This window comes from Trichosurus vulpecula, chromosome 4 (assembly GCF_011100635.1).
Source record: "Trichosurus vulpecula isolate mTriVul1 chromosome 4, mTriVul1.pri, whole genome shotgun sequence".
In the NCBI taxonomy this organism is placed as follows: domain Eukaryota; kingdom Metazoa; phylum Chordata; class Mammalia; order Diprotodontia; family Phalangeridae; genus Trichosurus; species Trichosurus vulpecula.
Window position 1 is genome coordinate 194395852 of NC_050576.1, and position 20073 is coordinate 194415924.

The 20073-nt window shown below is 44.3% G+C and overlaps 1 protein-coding gene across 1 annotated transcript; it reads left to right on the top strand.

The window, feature by feature from the left end:
• The first annotated feature begins 1904 nt into the window (after nt 1–1904).
• Nucleotides 1905–19608, top strand: MYL4 (myosin light chain 4). The gene is made up of 8 exons (XM_036755965.1): nt 1905–1938; nt 2070–2262; nt 7404–7431; nt 16169–16318; nt 17465–17638; nt 18392–18469; nt 18874–18917; nt 19442–19608. Exons 2-7 carry the CDS (start codon nt 2122–2124, stop codon nt 18900–18902), a joined length of 600 nt encoding a protein of 199 aa, XP_036611860.1. The 5' UTR covers nt 1905–1938; nt 2070–2121; the 3' UTR covers nt 18903–18917; nt 19442–19608.
• Nucleotides 19609–20073: the final 465 nt, after the last annotated feature.

A 20073-nucleotide genomic window follows, 5' to 3' on the forward strand; every position in this document is an offset into this window, starting at 1 on the left:
TCTCCAAACCGGGAGTTAACCTCAGGTCTTTTGACTTTGGGTCTAGCCTTCTGCTCAATACATTGTGCTCTATAATGTGAAGTGGTTGGACTAAATCATTTCTGTTTGTTTTTATTTCTTTTTTTTTTCAGGGGGGAAGGCAAGGCAGTTGGGGCTAAGTGACTTGCCCAAGGTCACACAGCTAGTAAATGTCAAGTGTCTGAGGCTGAATTTGAACTCAGGTCCTCCTGACTCCAGGGCCGGTGCTCTACTCACTGCACCACCTAGCCGCCCCTGACTAAATCATTTCTAAGGTTCCTTCTAGCTCCAAGACTCTATAATACTCTATAATTCTGTTCTTTGAGGCAGCTAGTGTAGTGCAGTAGAGAGAGAGCACTGGACTTGGAGTCAGGAAGTTTTTTTTGTTCACTCACGTCTAACTCTTTGTGACCCCATTTGAGGTTTCTCAGCAAAGATACTGGAGTGGTTTGCCATTTCCTTCTCCAGCTTGTTTTACAAATGAGGAAACTGAGGCAAACAGTGTTAAGTGACTTGCCCAGGGTCACACACCAAGTAAGTGCCCAAGGTCAGATTTGAGCTCAGGAAGAGGAGTCTTCCTGACTCCAGGTGTGGCACTCTATCCACTGTGCCACCTAGCTGCCCTTTGGAGTCAGAAGGACCTGAGTTCAAATATTGTCTCAGACACTTATTAGCTGTGTGACCTTAGGTAAGTTGACTAATGTCTCTCTCAGTTTCTTCATCTACAGGTGGGGATAGGAATACTACTTACCACTCAGGGTTGGGAGGATCAAATGTGATGGTACATATAAAGTGCTTTGTAAACTATAATGTATTTATTCTTATTATTACTCTAGACTTAGTGCTTGTGGGCCAAGTTAAGTGCTTTTTGCTCTCCCCACCCATGGTTAGGATATACCAAGAGTACTCTTGAGATGTGAGAATAGTAGAATCAGTGCAAGCTCATTCTACTTTGCCAACTTGAAAAGGGGCACGGGCTTCAGGGAGGAATCTTTGCCAGCTATCATCTGGCTTCTGCCTCTTCAGGGACCAGGACCCAGTCCCCAACCCTTGCTCAGCCCTTCATGTTTAGCTTTGGTCACCCCTTTACAGCCCTAAAAATTCCATGGGTCTGTGATGATACTTGGAAGTATGGTGCCTTATTGACTATGTGTGTTTAGGCAATTTTCAGGTACAGTCTTAGTTAGGAATTTTTTATTGGGGGAAAAATTAGTTGTGGGTCAATAGGTCGATAGGCCACAGAGCAGTGGCCCTGGGTGGTGAGGGCCTGCAGAAGACCGCAATGTGAGGCACAGAGAGGAAGCGCTTCTCCCAGCCTGCTCCCTTCCCTGTACCAAAGTCCCTTTCCCCTAACACTAGTTATGGCTCTGGTCTCAGGGACCTGGGGACTTGCATAAAGAAGACATTTCACAAACATTTTTTTGAATGAATGGATGTGAGAGAAGTTCAATGACTTGAGTTTGTGGAAGCTCATGATTTGGGGAACTTGGAGGTCATGGAACTGGAGAGTAAAGGGACAGTCCCCAGAATGGATTCATTATCCTTCAATCCATCTTACTTTCACGAAAGCTGAGCCCCCTGGGTAGTGTTGAGAGTGGAGGGTACAGAACAGATCTCTGCCTAAAAGGAATGTGCATCAGGCAGCCCCCGCCCAGGAGGGGCTAAAAAAAGCCCCGCACTCCCCTGAGCTTTGTGTGTGGGGTTATCAGCTGCTAAGTGTTGGCTCATTACTGTGGTCAGACTCTGACATTTTTAAGGGGGCCCTGGTCCCCTATCCCCTCTGTGTTTCTTGTGTTTCTCCCAGGCAACAGGAAGAGGGCAGCCTTTTCTTGGCCTGGATGCCAGAGGTATGGTGGAAGGAGAAGGTGGGGGTTGGTGGCCCCAAATCTGGTGACAATGGACAATTGTCAGCTGGACCCTGTGGGTGTTTCTTCCTTTTATAGTCAGTGACAGTTGCTCTTGCTCTGGCCCAACCCCTGGCGGGGAGGGGGTTTCAGGTCAGTGATATAAGGGGCAGAGAAACTCAAGGCTCCTGTCTCTCTGTCTTCCAGGCTCTTCTTGCTTCCCCTTAGGGTTTCCAGTTCCACCAGAGATCCCAGCGTCATGCCTCCCAAGAAGCCTGAGCCCAAGAAGGAGGCAGCCAAGCCGGCCCCAGCCGCAGCCCCGGCCCCAGCCCCAGCCCCGGCCCCTGCTCCTGCTCCAGAAGCCCCCAAGGAACCTGCCTTTGACCCAAAGAGTGTGAAGGTGAGATGCATCTAGTTGGGAGGAGGGGGATCAAAGACCTTTTTCTACTCCGGGAGGTTAGAGTGGTTGTACATGTTGGGGAAGAACATTTCTGGGCTTAAATAACTCCTTACTGGGACAGAATACTACAGTGTACCTGCCCTGGGGAATAGGCACATTGTGTTTTTAGTCTTTTTTATGTCCTGGACCTCTCTGGCAGTCTGGCAAAGCCCAGGGACCCTTTCCTAGGAGAATATTTTTAAGTGCATAAAGTAAAATACATTAGATTATGAAGGAAATCAATGATATTAAAGTGCAGTTAGCCAAAAAATGTAAAACCCACGAGAAGTTGGCTAGACCCCAGATTAAGAACCATTGATATAGAGGAACTGGAAGCTAAGAAAGGGGAAGTCTCACTGTACAATGACCCCGGGCTTTAATCGGTTACTCAAGAAGCATTTATTGAGTGCCTGCTATGTTCAGAGCACCGTGGTAGGGACTTTGGGAGACACAAAGAAGTTTCTGTTTTTTTTTCATTTTTTTAAAGATAGTTCCTGCTTTTGCAAGCTACTGATTTAGTTGGGGAGAATAGACATACACAGACATAAAAAGATAACTTACCCTACAAACCAGTACATGATGAGTGCCAAGTTAATAGTTCATGGGATTTAGGGCTGGAAGGTCTTTATAGACCTGTTAATTTTATGGATGAAAAAAGTGAGCATCAGAGAGGGGAATTACTTACCTAAGATCCTATAGGATAGCAAGTCAAAGAGTCAGAATTTGAACCTAGGTCTTCAGACTCTTAGATGTGATGCTCTCTCAAGTATACCATGTTTCTTAGGTAATAAGAGCTAGAGGGGCTCAGAGGAGAGGAGAGATCCTTACAGGCTGGTCAGGGAACACTTAGTGGAGTAGGGAGGGTTGGGTCTTAAAGGGTGAGTAGCATGAAGATGATCTCTCCCCATTCTCTGTTAGCTTTTTACATTCCCAGTGCCTTCCAATGTCAATCCTAGGGCAGCTGTAGCTGACGCTAATATCAGTACTCTGGCTGTGTTCAGCATGTTGATGGTGTTGCCCCTATATCAAGTGAAGATTTTTTCTACCTTGTTTCTTCTCTTGTGCATTTGAGGAACCTCTACCCAGACCCCTTGAGAATGAGTGTGTGATAGGGTATGGCTGCTTTTGGGGTTGAACCTCGAAAAGGGGAATCTTTACCTTTTGTCTTGCTTGCCTTCAGCCCCCACAGGGGAAGATTCCTTTCCTCAATAGTTATGACCTCCACCAACCTAGCTGCTTAGCTGAGTTCTCCAAGCTCACAGGCCAGGCTGTGGAAGGAATTAGTTTGGGAGGGGAAGCTAGAGAAAGAAGTGGGGAGTGGGGGTAGAGGAGGCCAAGAGGCTCCTCAGGGGAATGGAACAATTTTAAGCCTCCACACCAAAATGAGGGAGGTCGAGCCGTCACTGGTAGGGAGAGCTATTTATAACTGGGCTGAGGCTGGAAGGGGTGGGGCAGGAGACAAGGGAACCCAGCTCTCAGGACAGAGCTGGGGATAGACAGGGATGGAGGGAAGGTGGGTAGGGCTAGGATTAGTCTGGGCTCAGTCCTAAAGGGGTCCAGAGCCTTTTGCATGCCATGTGTCTGTCTCCCTTTATGGGCAGAGCCTGGCAGGTACAAATCCACTCATCATGACAGCCCTTTGCTATTATCTTTATCATGTTGGGATTAAGCACCACTCCATTTGGACAGCCACTGCCAGGCTGGGCTCTCTAGCCATCCATCGGTGCCTCCTTTCACCCTGGCAACTGTTTCAGCATATGAGTCAGTGGAACCAGCAAACTGCCCACCACCTCTCTCTGGACCTTTCCTCTTCACCAGGTGCTCCTAACCTTTTATTTAGTTATTTTTTTGTATTATGTCAGACCTCGTGTCACTGAGGTTTGAAATCTCCCAACCAGCCTTGATTCTTCCCTCTCTCTTATACCTCCCCTCCCCACCTAATTCACTTCTCCTCTCCCCTTCTTTCTCCTCCCCTTTCTTCTTCCTTCCCTTTCCCTCTCCTCCCCCATCACATTCCACAAAATATTCTATTCTACAAAAACCTTTTGGCAGTCTGGTGAAGCCTATGGATGCCCTGCCAGAATAAAGTTTTTAAATGCGTAAAATATATAAGGGTTACAAAGGAAGCCAATTATATTAAAGTATAATGATCAAAAGATTTTAAAAACAAGTTCACGGACCCCAGGTTAAGAGATAGTTTTTCAATGCTTCACATACCCAATGCTCCCCACACTGTCCTGGCCCTCTGCACACTACTGTACCCTCTGCTGCTGCATTCCTTAAAAGTGTTGAGAAACTGGTTTGTTTTGGTGACTTTTTAAATGTGCCCACTGCAAACTTATTCACATCGTTTTTAGATATAGCAAACCTCTTCTTTTATATATTGTGAAACGGTAAAATGTCAGCCCAACAATCTGTCTGAATTCTGACAGATTTGAAGTTGGGGACTCTAAATGAGGCTGTCTGAGTTTGGGAGGGGGGAAGCAAAGGATCTATAATTATACCATCTTTCAGCACTTTTATCCTCCCCACCTCTAAGCCATCCTCTCTCTTCCTGTGGGGTTTAATGGAAAAAGATCTGGGCTTGGAGTCAGGTGACCAGGAAACCCAGCTCTGTCACTTACTATCTCTGTGACTTTGGACAAGTCACTTTACCTCTATATATTAAGTACCTTCATTTATAGAATGAGAGGGTTGGACTAAAAGATCTCTAAGGTCTCTTCCAGCTCAATATCTAATTCTGTGATCCTATGAACTTTTATGAGTATTATCTGAAAATAGGGATAATAATTAGTCAAGTCAATCAATAGAGGCTAGCATGGTGTAAATAGAGAACTGGCCTTAAAGCCAAGAAGATTTGGGTTCAAGTTGTACTTCTGACACACACTGGCTGTGTGTGACCTTAGACAAGTCATTAATCTCTTAGTGCTATCTATAGTCAACTCTCTGAGACTCATACATGGAGAGAAGATGGTGATTTTCATTGGTTGAGGGAATGTCCTCACATGGGAGTTTTCTTTATCAATAAAATCACAGGTCTAGGTTCAATCCAGTCCCTATCTCTATTCAGTCTTTAATTAATAAGTATTCATTAAGCATCTACTGTGTCAAGCCTTGTGCTAGGTACTGGGTATACAATAACAAAAATGAAACAGTCCCTGACCTCAAGGAGCTTAAATTACAGTAGGGAAGACAAATTGTACCTATATTTGTTGTTCAGTTGCGTCTGACTCTTTGTGACTCTGTTGACCATAGCATACCAATACTATACATGGGGTTTTCTTGGGAAAGATACTATAGTAATTTGCCATTTCCTTCTCTAGTGAATTAAAGCAAACAGAGGTTAAGTGACTTGCCCAGGGTCATAGAGCTAGTAAGTATCTAAGGCTGGATGTGAACTCGGGTCTTCCTGACTCCAGACCCAATGCTCTTTCCATTGAGCCATCTAGCTGCCTGTGTACCTATATAAGAATATGCAGAATAAACACAAAGTAATTTCTTCCTTCCTTCCTTCATTTCTTTCTTTCTTTCTTTCTTTCTTTCTTTCTTTCTTTCTTTCTTTCTTTCTTTCTTTCTTTCTTTCTTCCTTCTTCCCTCCTTAATTGCCTCCCCTCTCCCTTCCTTCCTTCCTTCCACTCTTTCTTTCTTCTTTCATTTCATTTCTTTCTTTCCTTTCATTTCATTTCTTTCTTCCTTCCCTCCCTCCCTCCTTCCTTCCTTCCTTCCTTCCTTTCTTTCTTTCTTTCTTTCTTCCTTCCTTCCTTCCTTCCTTCCTTCCTTCCTTCCTCCCTTCCTCCCTCCCTCCCTTTCTTTCTTTCTTTCTTCCTTTCTTTCTTCCTTTCTTCCTTCCTTCCTTCCTTCCTTCCTTCCTTCCTTCCTTCCTTCCTTCCTTCCTTTCTTTCTTTCTTTCTTCCTTCCTTCCTTCCTTCCTTCCTTCCTTCCTTCCTCCCTTCCTCCCTCCCTCCCTTTCTTTCTTTCTTTCTTTCTTTCTTTCTTTCTTCCTTTCTTCCTTTCTTCCTTTCTTCCTTTCTTCCTTTCTTCCTTTCTTCCTTTCTTCCTTTCTTCCTTCCTTCCTTCCTTCCTTCCTTCCTTCCTTCCTTCCTTCCTTTCTTTCTTCCTTCCTTCCTTCCTTCCTTCCTCCCTTCCTCCCTCCCTCCCTCCCTTTCTTTCTTTCTCTTTCTTTCACAGGGATGCAAGGAGATTGGGGGGAATGAGGAAAGACCTAATGTAGAAGGAGGGGCTTGAAGTGGGTCTTGAAGGAAACTAGAGATTCTAAGAGGTAGCGGTGATAAGACAGTATGTTCCAGACATGGCGGACAGCCTTTGCAAAGAAGGATGGGAGATGAAGTATGTTGTATGACAAACAGCAATGAGGCCAGTTTATCTGGACTATAGTGTATGTGAGTGGCAATAATGTATAATAAAGCCAAATACATAAGTTGGAGTCAGGTTATGAAGAGCTTTAAATGCCAAACAGAGGAGTTTATGTTTAATCCTAGAGCTGACCAAGAGCCATTAGAGTTTATTGAGTAGGAGAAGGACATGGTCACACTTCTGTTTTAGTAAAATCACATTGGCAGTAAATTATACATTGGAATAGGGAGAGCTTTGAGGCAGGGAAACCAGTTAGGTTATTGCAGAAGTCTAGGCAAGAGGTGATGAGAGCCTAAACTCAGGTGGTGGCTAAGTAGGTGGAGAGAAAGGGGATGAAAGTGAGAGCTATTCTCAAATTCAGAATGTCCAAAACAGAACTAATTTTCTTTACCCTCAAATCCACCCTTCTTATGAACTTACTAATTTGTGTAAGAATATTGCCATCCTTCCAGTCACTGAGGTTTGTAATCTCTCAGTCATTCTTGATTCCTCCTTCTTCCTTATTCTCTTCCCCTTCCCCTCCCATTCACCAGTCCCCTCCCTACCCCTCCCTTTTTCTTTTCTCTCCCATTCCATTCTATTATATGGAATATACTATAAGCTTACTCCTCTGATAGCCAGCATCTAGGGAGGTCCAGGCTCACACCCATCATACCCTTTATAATACAATAACTGGAGTTTTCTTCCTGTCAGTAGCCTTCACCACTCTGTTCTCTCCCTCCCCACAGATTGATTTCACCGCTGACCAGATAGAAGGTGAGTACTACCCCTCCTTTCATGCTGTTGCTATGGCCTCTGTCCTCTTTCTTGATGAGAACCAACACCTCCCTAGAGAAGACCTGTCCGAATTCTCCAAGAGTCTCCCAGAAGCTCTGACAGTTGCTCAGTCCTCTAGCCAAGTTATTTTGAAACCTTAAGAAGTGACCACGGCCAGTTGCTGTTATCCTCTTATATCCAAGCTAATGAACTGTATTTTGTCAGGGGTTCAGTGTCCTGGGAGAAAGTTTTACCCCATCTGGTTCTTGGAGTTGAGGAGCAGTGTTTGCCTTTACTCCCCACTCATCCAGCCCAAGGCAATTCTGATAGCATTACCACCTTCCCCAAGCTCCCACTACAAAGTCTTCCAGAATAGGCCTATACCAGGTTAGCAGGTTTAATGCTGAACTCTCCCTACCCCTCCCATTATCCCATGTAAATGACTCACTTGTCATTTATTCCCCTTCTTCCATTTATGGGCTTCAGTACATCCCAGCTACAGGGCTCCCCTTCATAGTGAAGTCCCTGGGAACCAGGAGACAATGCAATTTTAAAGCTACAGAGAATAACATCACCCATCACCTGGTGCCAACATACTGGTTCAAAAATATCATGGTTATCTCTGATTTCAAGGACCCCCTTCAGCTCCATAAATGCCTTAAAGGCAGAGGATCTTAGACACTTGTGGCTAGAAAGAACCTTGAGGGATCATCTGGTCCAGATAGTCAACAAATCAGTCAATGCACATCTATTAAGTGCTTCCTCTGTGACAGGCACTGGGCCAACTGCTGTGGATATAAAGAAGGACAAGAGACAATCTTTGCCCTCAAGGAGCTCACTTTCTAATGAGGGAGACAACATGCAAATGTGAACTATGTACAAACAAGACATAGGTACAGAATAAATTAGGAGGGAAGGCAGTAGCATTAAGGGGGATTGGAAAAGGCTTCTTGTAAATAGTAAGATTTCAGCTAGGCTTTGAAGGAAGCCAGGGAGGGAAGGTGAGGAAAATGAAGAGGGTACCTGGCTTTTCAGGTAGGTAAGAGAAGCATCAAGGTAAAAATGTAAAAACAAACAAATAGGGGCAGCTAGATAGTACAGCAGGTAGAGTACTGGCCCTGGAGTTAGGAGGATCTGAGTTTAAATCTGGCCTCCGACAGTTACTAGCTATGTGACCCCTGGGCAAGTCACTTAGTCCCGATTGCCTCAAAAAAGGAAGAAAAGCAAACAAACATTGGAGTCAAAGGACTGAGGTTTGATTCTTGACTTTTCAGCTTATCAACTCTATTACCTTGAGCAAACCAACTCTTCTCTGTAGGCCTTATTTTCCTCATCTGTAAAATGGAGTGATTGAACTAGACAACCTCTAACTATACAATAGAAGGCTCTCATGTCCATTTTTAAGGAGTGATTCTAGCTCTGATTTTGTGATATCCCAAAGTTTCTCCGTAAATTCTAAAAATTCTAAAAATGAAACTAATTAAAAAAAAATTCACCTGTATATGAGGGAAGGTTGCAGAATCAGACTGTGGTAGGATGCTACATCTTCAAAATGTTTGGGACTCTGAGCTAGCCACTGCAAAGGATTCAGACATAGAGGGGAACCTTAGAGATCAGACCCTAGGGCTGTGTTTCATTTTGCAGATGAGGGAACTGACTCCCAGAGAGGTTAAGTGATTTAACCAAGGCTACCTAGCTAGCAAGGGTAGCTGGATGGTGCAGTGGATAGAGCCCTGGGCTTGGAATCAGGAAGGCTTCTCTTCATGAGTAAATTCGGGCTTAGACACTAGCTGTGTGACCCTGGGCAAGTCATTTAACCCCGTTTGCCTCAGTTTCCTCATCTGTAAAATGAGCTGGAGAAGGAGAGGTCAAACCACTCCAGTATCTTTGCCAAGAAAACCTCAAATGGGGTCATAGAGAGTCGGACACGACTGAAATGACTCAAGAGCAGCTAACAAGTCCAGCTAACAAGTAGCAAACTGGAATTCAAATCCAGATCTTCTGTCTCTGGCTCTAGTGTTCTTTCTACTATAACACGCTACCCCTGTTTGATTATCTTATCTTCAGGGTTTATGACTCACTAGCCCATTACAGTGGATTATCACCGACCATGAAAATGTCTTTCTTGCATCCAACTGGAATCCCTTTGGACTTCATTTTGACCCATTGCCATTTATTTGATCTTCTTTGGACACAGAGAACTATCCTCATGTGGCTTTGTGGGGAGAACTATAGCCTGGGAGTCAGCAGATAGATCCTAATCCCAAGCTCTGCCACCAGTTTGGCTATATGACTGTGAGCCAGTCACTTAACCAGTCTGGGCCTCCATTTATTCACCTATAAATGAGAAGGAAGGGCTAGATGATCCCTGGGTTCCCTTTTAGCTCTGACATTCTATATTCAGTTCAGCATCCTCCTCTGAAAACCCTTCAAATGGAATAAGAGAGTAGTTAAATGACCTCTTAACCCCTTCTCTAAGCTTAATGATGCGATCCTTTTAATAGCCTTTCCTCATCTGAGACACCTTCCCTCTCTGGGCCTATCCCAGTTTTCTGAACCTTTTAAAGTGTGGTGACCACAGCTGGACCAAGCAGAGTGCTTGAATCAAAGTCTGACTAATGCAGAGTACCAAGGACAGATTAGTCCTTGGCTCACGGGTGTATGTCACGCTCCTTTAAATAAACCCCAGGATGAGGCTGAACTTTTCACAGCAGCCGCACCAGCCTGACTCACAATCAATTTGGGTACTTACCAGTCTGCCCATTAAGCCAGGAGGGAATATAGGGGAAAACGAGTTCATTAGTAGGACAGAGTCGATTTACCCCTCTCCTTTCTAAACCTCCTCAGCAGAATTTCATGAATAATTGTGTAGCGGGTCCAACAGAATTGGGGATGTCACATGTATGTAGGATCATGGGATTTTAGAATTAGAAGGATTTTTTAAGGGATCATTTAGGGCAGGGGTTCTTAACCTTAGGTCCATGAAAAAACACTTTGATAGCTATATATTTATATAATTGGTTTCCTTTGTGAACCTATATATCTTATTTTTGTTTAGTCATTTTTTTCAGTCATTTTTGAGTCTTTGTTTTCTTGGCAAAGATACTGAAGTAGTTTGCCATTTCCTTTTCCAGCTCACTTTACAGATGAGGAAGGTGAGGCAAATAGGGTTAAATGACTTGCCCAGGGTCACACAGCTAGTAAGTGTACTAGTAAGGCTGGATTTGAAGTCAGGTTTTCCTGATGCTCTATCCACTATGCCATCTAGCTGTCACCATGTATCTTATTTAATGCACATAAAAGCCCTTAAAATAAGGGGACCATAGGTTTCACCAGACTGCCAAAGGGATCTTTATGTCATAAAAAGGTTAAGAATCCCTTCTTTGGAGAAACAGCATAGTGGGCAAAGAACAGATTGTAGAGCCAGAAAGCCCTGAGTTCAAGCTTTGCCTCTGATACATATTAGCTGTGTAACCCTGGGCAAGTCACTTAACTTCTCGGTGTACTGGGCAGCTCTTTAAATAGAGTTTCCTCCTCCAGGTGTTCCCTATACCAATGAAATCACAAGTATTACCCTTAAGTCTCATCCCTCCTATTTTCCAAATGAATCACAGAATCTTAGAAATAGAATTCAACCACAAAATACTTTTATTAAGTTACAAAACCGCGTAAGCGGGTCAGGTACTGTTAGGTGCCAGACTACAAAGATAAAAATGACAGAGATTCTGCTCACTGAGACCTTATCGTCTACTTGACAAAAACAACATGTAAACATGAGTAAATGTGAAATCCATGCAAAATAAATCATTTCATGCATGGTAGGTGAAGTGCTAGTATCTGGAAGAATTAAGAAAAACCTCCAGACCTCAAGGAGCACTGGAATTACACTAAATTAAGGTGAGGAGGACTTAGACTTAGGCAGCTAGTGCCAGGAGCCACAACTAGGTGAACTTAAGTGTTAGTCTCTGGCAGCCTCTGCCTTTTTTATGTTTCCTTTCTGGTATCTTGGGTGTTCTAGATGTCTGAAAATCCTTGGAAGCCCTTGAGTTCAGTGGCTGAGGTATCCCCAGAGTGGCAGTGGTTGACAGAAAGGGAAATTTCTGCATGATGGAGTAATGGCCTGTGACAGGAGGATTGGCCTAAGCCTGGTCTATTTAACAAGCAGATAGCACCTGGGAGTGGTTGGACAGTGCAATGCTCAGGTGAAATATATATTGCCTGAGTAGTGACCTTGCAAAACTGTTCTATGTCCTTATGAGGCTTAAATATTAGCCTCCTAGCCAAGTGAAGCAAGAGTTGTAAGTTAGGTTACCAAATCCTGGCATTTCTGTTAATGGAAGCTACAATTCTTCCATGTTAAGTATTTCTTGCTGTATAGCAATTGAATATGCTGTTCCATACTTAATTCATGTTTATACAGAGTATCTTTTTCCCTCCCCCATTTGGGGAAACCCTAGACTTTTGAGCTATAACTTTCACTATAATTAACACTATCCTTGGGGATTTATTCAATGAGTGGAAAGAAAAGGGAACTCCTCACCAGAGGCAGGCTGCCCAGGACTGAACCTAATCCCACACTGAAAAGGTCTGAGTTCAGGACAGGAAGGGACAAATACCATGTAGCAAGTGCCCTACCCTGTAGGCTCAGCCAACCATCTGTCAATGCAAGCTGCACAAATTCAAGAAACAAAGGGCATTTTACAGAGCTTATCATAGGTTAGTGCTTATTTATTACTTATCAGGTCCCAATACAATATTTTTTAAATTGACAATTGAACAACTAACAAGAATGAGAAATGGAAAAAAGGAAATGGAAAAAGTAAGCTTCATTTAGGAGTTCTTCTAAAGAGGCTTAAGGGTTGGCTGGAAGTCACCCTCTTACCCTCAGGCAACAAACTAAACTGTCCTTGATGAAAGCTTTTTTTTGGTTGACCACTGCAAAACACAGGGTCATTAAACTGGAGGTCCAAACTCATCTAATTGTAGGACAAGCAAATTTAGGGAAAAAATTAGAAAACAGATGATCGCTGAAGATGTGTAGGGCTCCAAAAAAGGGATTGAGGAATTGGATTTTATTGGAGTTAGACCCTCAGAGCTCATATAATCCCTTAAAAGTAACAATAGCAATTGATACTGGGTCCATTGGGGCTGAGAGTGGTCACCCTTTCCCGCTCCCAGAAAGGGACTCCTTTCAGACTTGAATCTAAGCACACAGGATCCAGGTTCAATGTTGGGAGAGCCTGACCTCCCAAGAGAGGAGTCAAGCTCTTTTTCTCCTTCTCTTTTTCCCTTTACACTCTTCATTCCTGGGGAAAAAATTACTTAGATCTTAGGCTGGCTCATGACCAGCGTCTCCACCTAAAATGTGGAATTCAAAGTTACTCAATATATAATGTAAAATCAAGTATAGAACAAAGAAATGTCTAATACAAGAAACTCATGGGACAGCTAGGTGTCACAGTGAGTAGAGCACTGGCCCTGGAGTCAGGAGGATCTGAGTTCAAATCTGGCCTCAGACCCTTGACACACTAGCTGTGTGACCTTGGGCAAGTCACTTATCCCCAATTGCCCTGCCCCCCCCAAAGAAACTCACAAGTGCACATGAACAAAGGCTTAAACAAATGGAAATAATGACTTAAAACTACTATTATACTCTCCCAGAAGACTGATACTTAAAATACCAAAATATGTAGTATTTAGGGATTTGCTGAATTAGCATTCTCCCTTCATCTTGGCTTTGCCCTGTCCAAATAATCCCCTTTGGGTGTATGTCTTCTGAACATCCTGGCAAACATATATGCTTCTGTGGCCATGAGCTGACAGTTTTCAATTTTCGCCCAAGCTAGAGAAGAGCTTCATTTTCCCCACTCTTCATCAGAAGCCCAGGAATTGGGCTTCCCACATTGCCAGTTGAAAGAAGAGAAAAATGGAAGGCAGGGTCACTCTCTTTTTTTTTTTGAGAGGGGAAGGCAGGGCAATTGGGGTTAAGTGACTTGCCCAAGGTCACACAGCTAGTAAGTGTGTCAAGTGTCTGAGGCTGAATTGGAACTCAGGTCCTTCTGACTTCCAGAGTGCTGCTCTACTCACTGCGCCACCTAGCTACCCTGGTTATTCCTAGTCAGCAGTCATTCCTACTCAGTGGCCAATAAGGAGATTGCTTAGACATCTCAACATGCAGGTCCTTCAGCACACCTGTTTCCAGAAGCTACCAGGGGAACTCAACACAAGCTCCCGAGTAACACTTTTCCCCATATAAACCCAACAATAGGTAAAGAAATATAAGTAGATGCTCAGCAAGGATATACAGGTATAGTTCTATAGGTTCCAATGGGGTTACACCCAGGTCAGTAACAGCAGCTGGGAATAAACAGTTCATTATATCTGAAGAGCTGTCTTCCTCTCTTAAAAATGTTTTCTCTAAAATTCTACCCACAATCAGGCCTTTTTATATTTAGCTTATCCCTCTTCTGGGTCTTCTTCATTTCTTCAAAGTATTAACCAGTATAGTCTAATCAGTTCATTAGGTCCAAGACCATGGCAGAGCCAATAACACCTAAGACAGCCATTCTTATCCTGGACCCCGAACTTCTAACTAAGCTAAAGATTTCATTACCTTTTGGGGCTGCCATTTTGAACACTGTTGACTCATACTGACTTTGCAGGTGACTAAATACCTCTAGATCTTTTTTAGACAAACTGCTATCTAGCCATACCTCCCCCAGCTTATAGTTGTGAAGTTGGTTTTCTAAAACCAAGGAGGGAAACTGAGGCCCAGAGAAAAGTAGTCTGCCCATGATCATATGGGTAGTAAATTTGAACTCAGGTCTTCTAATACTTTTTCTACTATACCAGTACCCAAATAGACCCCTCACTCTCACCCTGCTCTCACTGATAAGATAGTCTGATAGGGTTCTGCCATCTGGGTCCAACTTTTTTTTGGCAATTGTCTCAATAAATATGGGTAAGTATACTAATGTGTGTTTATTTTTAAGACTAGAGATATGATTTCATCAATTGTAGGGCTGTAGGAAAGAAACTTCTTTTATAGGAAACTTTTCTGCAATTTAAGGTCACTGAGAGTTGCCTACTATTGAAACATTCGCCCAGGGTCACACATTTATTATGTGTCAAGGCAGGTCTTGAACCCACGTCTTGCTGACTCTGAGGCCACCATGTCATGCTACCTCTCCACATTGGTTTATCTATTAGTTTATTCAGTTACATCTCACTAACTGAACTAATGAGGGAAGAGTGGAGGACAACCAGACTGGACCAGAGAGTCCTTTCCAGCTCCAAGAGTCTACAAGATCCATGATCCTCTGAGATAGAGAATACTCTGAAAGAAAGGCAATGTCATTACTCCCAAAGGACAGCATGCACTTTCATTTTAAATAGTAATGCTTAGGAAGGGATGGTAAAATGTCAAGTAGGTGACTTTGAGGGACCTGCTTTAATACCTATAATAATTTATAATTTATCAATTCTTGTAAATCAGTGAGTGCTGATAGAATTTTAAAAAGCAATTGGTTCTCCAGTGGTTTTGTACATTCTCCCTGCATCCTGGGTGTTTTTTTTTTACAATATTAATAAATTTAGCAAGTCCTTTCTGCATGATGTATATTTTAGCTATTCAGTCCATGGGGGTTATCACAAATTCTAAATTAGAGTTTAAACTAATGAGGTAGATCAGCATATTGCAATGGACTCAGCATTGTCTTAATTTGATCCTACTCTTTCCCCTTAGACATCCAAGTACCTGCTTTGTGACCCTGAGGACTCTTTATTCTTAGATTGTACTACTGATCCTGGATACTCAAAGCCTTGTGAGCGGCCATGATTATTTAGACCTGTAACAAGGGCAGGGTGACTGGGGCTTTGTTCCAGAGTGATAAAATTTAAAGGATTCTGATGACAACTTTCTGGAGGATTCTTCCCCCTCCTAGTGGTTGTACCCTAAGTAAGCTCTTCCCTACCCAGCTCCACTCTTAGCAGCTTCAGCTCAGTCATTCTTCGAAGTGGCTACACCCCTTGCCCCTGCTCCACCTTCCCCAGGAGCAGCCAGTCCTTTAGTAGCATAGAAATATTGTAGTGTTCAAAGATGTCTTTTCACATTTTCTGTCCCTCAGTGTCTGTACCCCAGGTGAGTTCATTCACTGTCCTGCCCCTTTGCCTTGGGTGCAAAATTCCCTAATTTTGGCTCATACATAATCAATCTCAGGTGGGAGATGTATAGGAATTATAAGATTACCCATTGACTAGTTTCTTGTTGTTATTGTTCAGTTGTGTCTGACTCTTTGTGACCTCATTTGGAGTTTTCTTGCCTTCTCCAGCTCATTTTACAGATGAAGAAAATGAGGCAAACAGGGTATAATGACTTGTCAAGAGTCACACAGCTAGTAAGTGTCTGAAGCCAGGTTTGAACTTGGATCTTCCAGGCTCCAGGCCCAGCACTCTATCCATTGTATCACCTGTTTGCCCCTAGCTTGGTACCTTACCCCTGACCATTGTGGTATGGTGGAAAGAACACAGAAGTCCTGTGCTCAAATCCCAACTTTCACAATTCCCTAGGTGACCTAGGACAAATCAGTTACCTTACCTGGATCTCAGTTTCTTCATTTGTAAAATTAGGGGGTTGAATTAAGGGTCCTTTGAGGTCCTCTCTAGCTCCAGGAGTCTATGAGATTTATGATCCTCTTTTTGGCACAAGAGTGATTGTAGCCACAATCTTTCTCTGCAGAGTTCAAGGAGGCTTTCTCGCTGTTTGATCGGACACCAACTGGAGAGATGAAGATTACATATGCACAATGCGGGGATGTGCTACGTGCCCTGGGCCAGAACCCCACCAATGCTGAGGTCCTCCGGGTGCTGGGCAAGCCCAAGGCTGAAGGTGAGGGTCAGGGTCAGGGCCAAGGGTATCAAAACCCCAGGTCTCTTTCTGCCTTCCAATATCCAGGGCCACTCCAGGACTCAAGCTGCTACTTCCTTATACAAACCAGTCTTCCCAGCTGGACTGTCCTCTGTCTCTGCTGTCCTTCATCCCCCTTTCCTCCATCATCACTCATCTTCTTTAAGAAGCTTTCCCTGACCTATCTCATTTTTTTCCTTCTATTAGTCAATTAGTCAATAAACAATTATTGAGCACCTATTATGTGCCAGACACTGTGCTAAGTGTATTACTGGGTATTCCCTAAGTCTAAAGATCTGTGTGTCTCCTTAAGGCATAAATACTTCCGTAATATAGGCCCTATGACAATAATTTGCTTGAATTCTTCTCCAGTCATTTTTATGTGTTTGGCTCTCCAATTAAAAGTTTCTTGGAGGCAGAGTTTATTCTCTGTGACCTCTTTGACTTTGAGGCTTAGTATAGGACTGTGAACATAGTACATCTTCAGTGTATGTTTGTTAAATAATTAACCATTCCTGCATACCTTATTTTCTCTCCAAGACAATCTTGACTTTGTTCTCAGGTGCTAGAAGAAGGCAGACACTCATCTTGGAATGCCAGTATCCAACGACGTCAGGGTAAAGCTGACTTCATTGTCACCTTTACCTTGAGAGTCAGGAAGGTTTTTTCCAGACCCTCCTTCATTTCCTTCTCTTGCTCCCTCTCATTGCCTTCCTCCTTGGTTGTGGCTTTAGAAGCAATTGGCTCTTCATTCATGGGAGCTGAATAAAGACCAAGGGACCAACTATAGGGAGCTGGCGGACTGATAGTTTGTCCATGTATGATGTCACCTCTAGCAGCTATCTCTATTGAGCCTGGGAGTGGTCAGGGTTATGGGGATGGGAGCACAGGGCCCTATTGGAATTGAGATTGAATCCCTCTTCCACATTTCCATTTGTCAGTAGCTCCCATTCTCATTTTCCTAGGGTCACTGTGTCTATGCCCTGATCCTAGAAGTACGTGTATGTGTCCTGTCATTTGTCTAGGATTGGCTCTTGGATAGGCAGAACAAGGATAAGGTCTCCATCTGCAGCGGGCTACCCTGTATTAATATCCTCCTTCTCCCCTCCCCTAATCTCTCCCCTGAAGAGATGAATGCCAAAATGCTGGACTTTGAGACGTTCCTGCCCATGCTGCAGCATATCTCCCGCAACAAGGACCAGGGGACCTACGAGGACTTTGTGGAGGGGCTTCGAGTCTTTGACAAGGAGAGTAATGGCACCGTCATGGGTGCTGAGCTGCGCCATGTCCTTGCCACCCTGGGTATGGGCACTAGAAGAAGGGGATGACAATTGTGGTGGGATGGGAGGGGATGGGATGGGGAAACAGGGCAAGGGGAGAAGAGGACAAAGGATTGGGGCAAAGGAGGAAGGACTGAATTGAAGTTGGAGCTCGGCTCTCTGGCTACGAGTGGCCCTTTCCCGTAGTTTCTTTTCTTCAACATAAGGTCTTTAAGCATTGAGGGGAGATAAAGGAGGGCAGAAAGAGGAGGTATAGAAGAACGGTGGATTGGGAGTCAGGATACAGGGCTTCTAGTCTTCAGATCTGCTCCTAGTCCACTCTGTGAACATGGGCAGGTCACCAGCTAATGTTCCTACATCTATAAAATGAAAGGGTTGGGCTTTTATGGTCTATAACGTCCTCTGACCATCTTTAAGTCTATGAGTATGTAGGAATGAAAAGAAGGCGAGTTACTGGTGGAGGCTGAGAGAGAGGCTTTCTGATTTTTCTTCTGTCCTTGCCTCTCATTCTGTGGCTCCCACCCTTAAGTCCTATCCATCCCTTGGTTGTATCTGAGGCAAGGTGGGGCTGGAGTCCCAGGGTTGGGAAATGTCCAGTTTTTGACTCTGCTCTTGGTACTTTTCTTTCAAAATCCTTATGAGCTATTTGGGGAAGAGGTCTGCTCTCATGTCAGGATACAGATCTATGGACTAGAGAAGCTATGGAATAGTGGGGAGGAGAGGGAGGTGGGCTACTATCTACCCTTTGCCGTCAATGACTCTAAGCTTGTTCCAGGTGAGAAGATGACTGAATCAGAAGTGGAACAGCTGATGGCTGGACAGGAGGATGCCAATGGCTGCATTAACTATGAAGGTCAGAGGAGCAGGACAGGAGCACTTTAGCTCCTCTCAATCCCTTCCCCCCTCCCCAGTTCCATCATTCCTAGGCTCTTCTATCTATGCTACTGGAAAATTGAAACCTAGAACCCAATGGGGGCAGGGTGGCCCTTGTCTCTCCTCTTGGTATCATCTTGAGGAAGGGGATAGGTTTGGTGATGCAGTTCTGGTAGTTGGGTAGGAGGTTATCCAGCTCAGAGTCCATGAGGTGAGGAAGGAGTCCCTAGGTACATGAGACATTCCCTCTCAGGAGAAGAGCGTTAGGACTGAGAAAAGAGCAGACAGAGGAAAAGTTTAGAGTCAGGGAGGTGGGAGGGGCAAGAAAGGGGGCAGGGGGAAAAGGAACCAGGTCAGGATCCTGACTCCCACCTTCTCTTCCAGCCTTTGTCAAACACATCATGTCTGGATGAATTGGGGCCTTCAGGGTGAGTATGAGCTCCTCCACAATCCCTACAGCGGGGCAGGGCCATTCCTAAGGTTTAAAGAGCATTTGGGCCCAGGAAACCTCTTGTTCTAGCCATAATGCCCCACTGGCATGGTGCCCTTCTACTCTTACTGTGCATCCCCTCATTCCTTACTCCTCCTTCATGGCTCCCCTTTCTGGATGCCTTTCCTCTTTCCTTTGCCCCTGCACATCCTGCTGCTCACCATCTACTCATTGCTAACAATCTTAGTCCCTCTCAACTCATACACATTCCTCCAGGCTTGGACCTTTCTGGCTATGCGAATGGAAAAGAGAAAGCAGGGCCAATGGACTGGAGAAGCCCTTGTATCTACTCTTGGTCCCACCCTGATCTTCTTTCTCTTGCTATCTGCAGTCTTGGTGGTCCATAGGTTTTTTCTTACCCATGACCCTCTCTCTAGCCTCCTCCCTACCCTAAGGTGTAATGCTCAGGAACTTGATAGGGGAGTCACTGGCACTCACTTCCCTCTCTGATTGCCTTTTCAGGTACAAGGTGGCCTTTTATTGCTGACACTGCATCAGGAGTGAGTGAACCCTCAGAAGAGCTGTGGAACTGGAGTCAGAGGGACCCAGGCCTGTCACCCCACTACAGTTATGAGAAGCTCCTCAGCTTCACAGCCACCTCTGTAAATAAACAACCAGGCACGATCATACATAATGGCTTGGAGTCTGTTTTCTGCATTGTTCTTCCCATCCCTGAATCAAGTCTCTCACCTCAAGAATCCCCTTTGCATTTGTCAATTAGAACAATAGGGTTTGTAGCTGGGGACCTGACCAGGTGAGGGGAGAGGCCTGGCTGATAGCTCAACGGATAGTGCTCGGGTCAGAAATTTAGAAGGGAAGGGTTTTAGAGATCAGAAATATTTATGGGATCCAGAATTCTGTTCTTATTCACAGTAACATTCTATTGACTCTCATTCTCGCTTCTTCCCTCCTTAGGTCAGAGCTAATTGTCAGGAAGCAAATGATTGGGTGTGTGTGTGTGTGGGTGATGGTGGCAGGGACTGAGTCTAGACTCAGGACTCTCCCAAGTAGTCCCTGTTCCTGGTATAGGATGTTTGGGCTCCCATTCCCATGAGACAAAAGATCATAGATTTGAAGCTGTAAGAGACCTTAGA

Bases quoted from the DNA above. Each gene is read 5' to 3' on its own strand.
- MYL4 (XM_036755965.1), top strand. From the start codon at position 2,122: ATGCCTCCCAAGAAGCCTGAGCCCAAGAAGGAGGCAGCCAAGCCGGCC. The intron at 2,263-7,403 runs GTGAGATGCATC...CCCTCCCCACAG, and splicing joins TTGACCCAAAGAGTGTGAAG to ATTGATTTCACCGCTGACCA. The intron at 7,432-16,168 runs GTGAGTACTACC...CTTTCTCTGCAG, and splicing joins CACCGCTGACCAGATAGAAG to AGTTCAAGGAGGCTTTCTCG.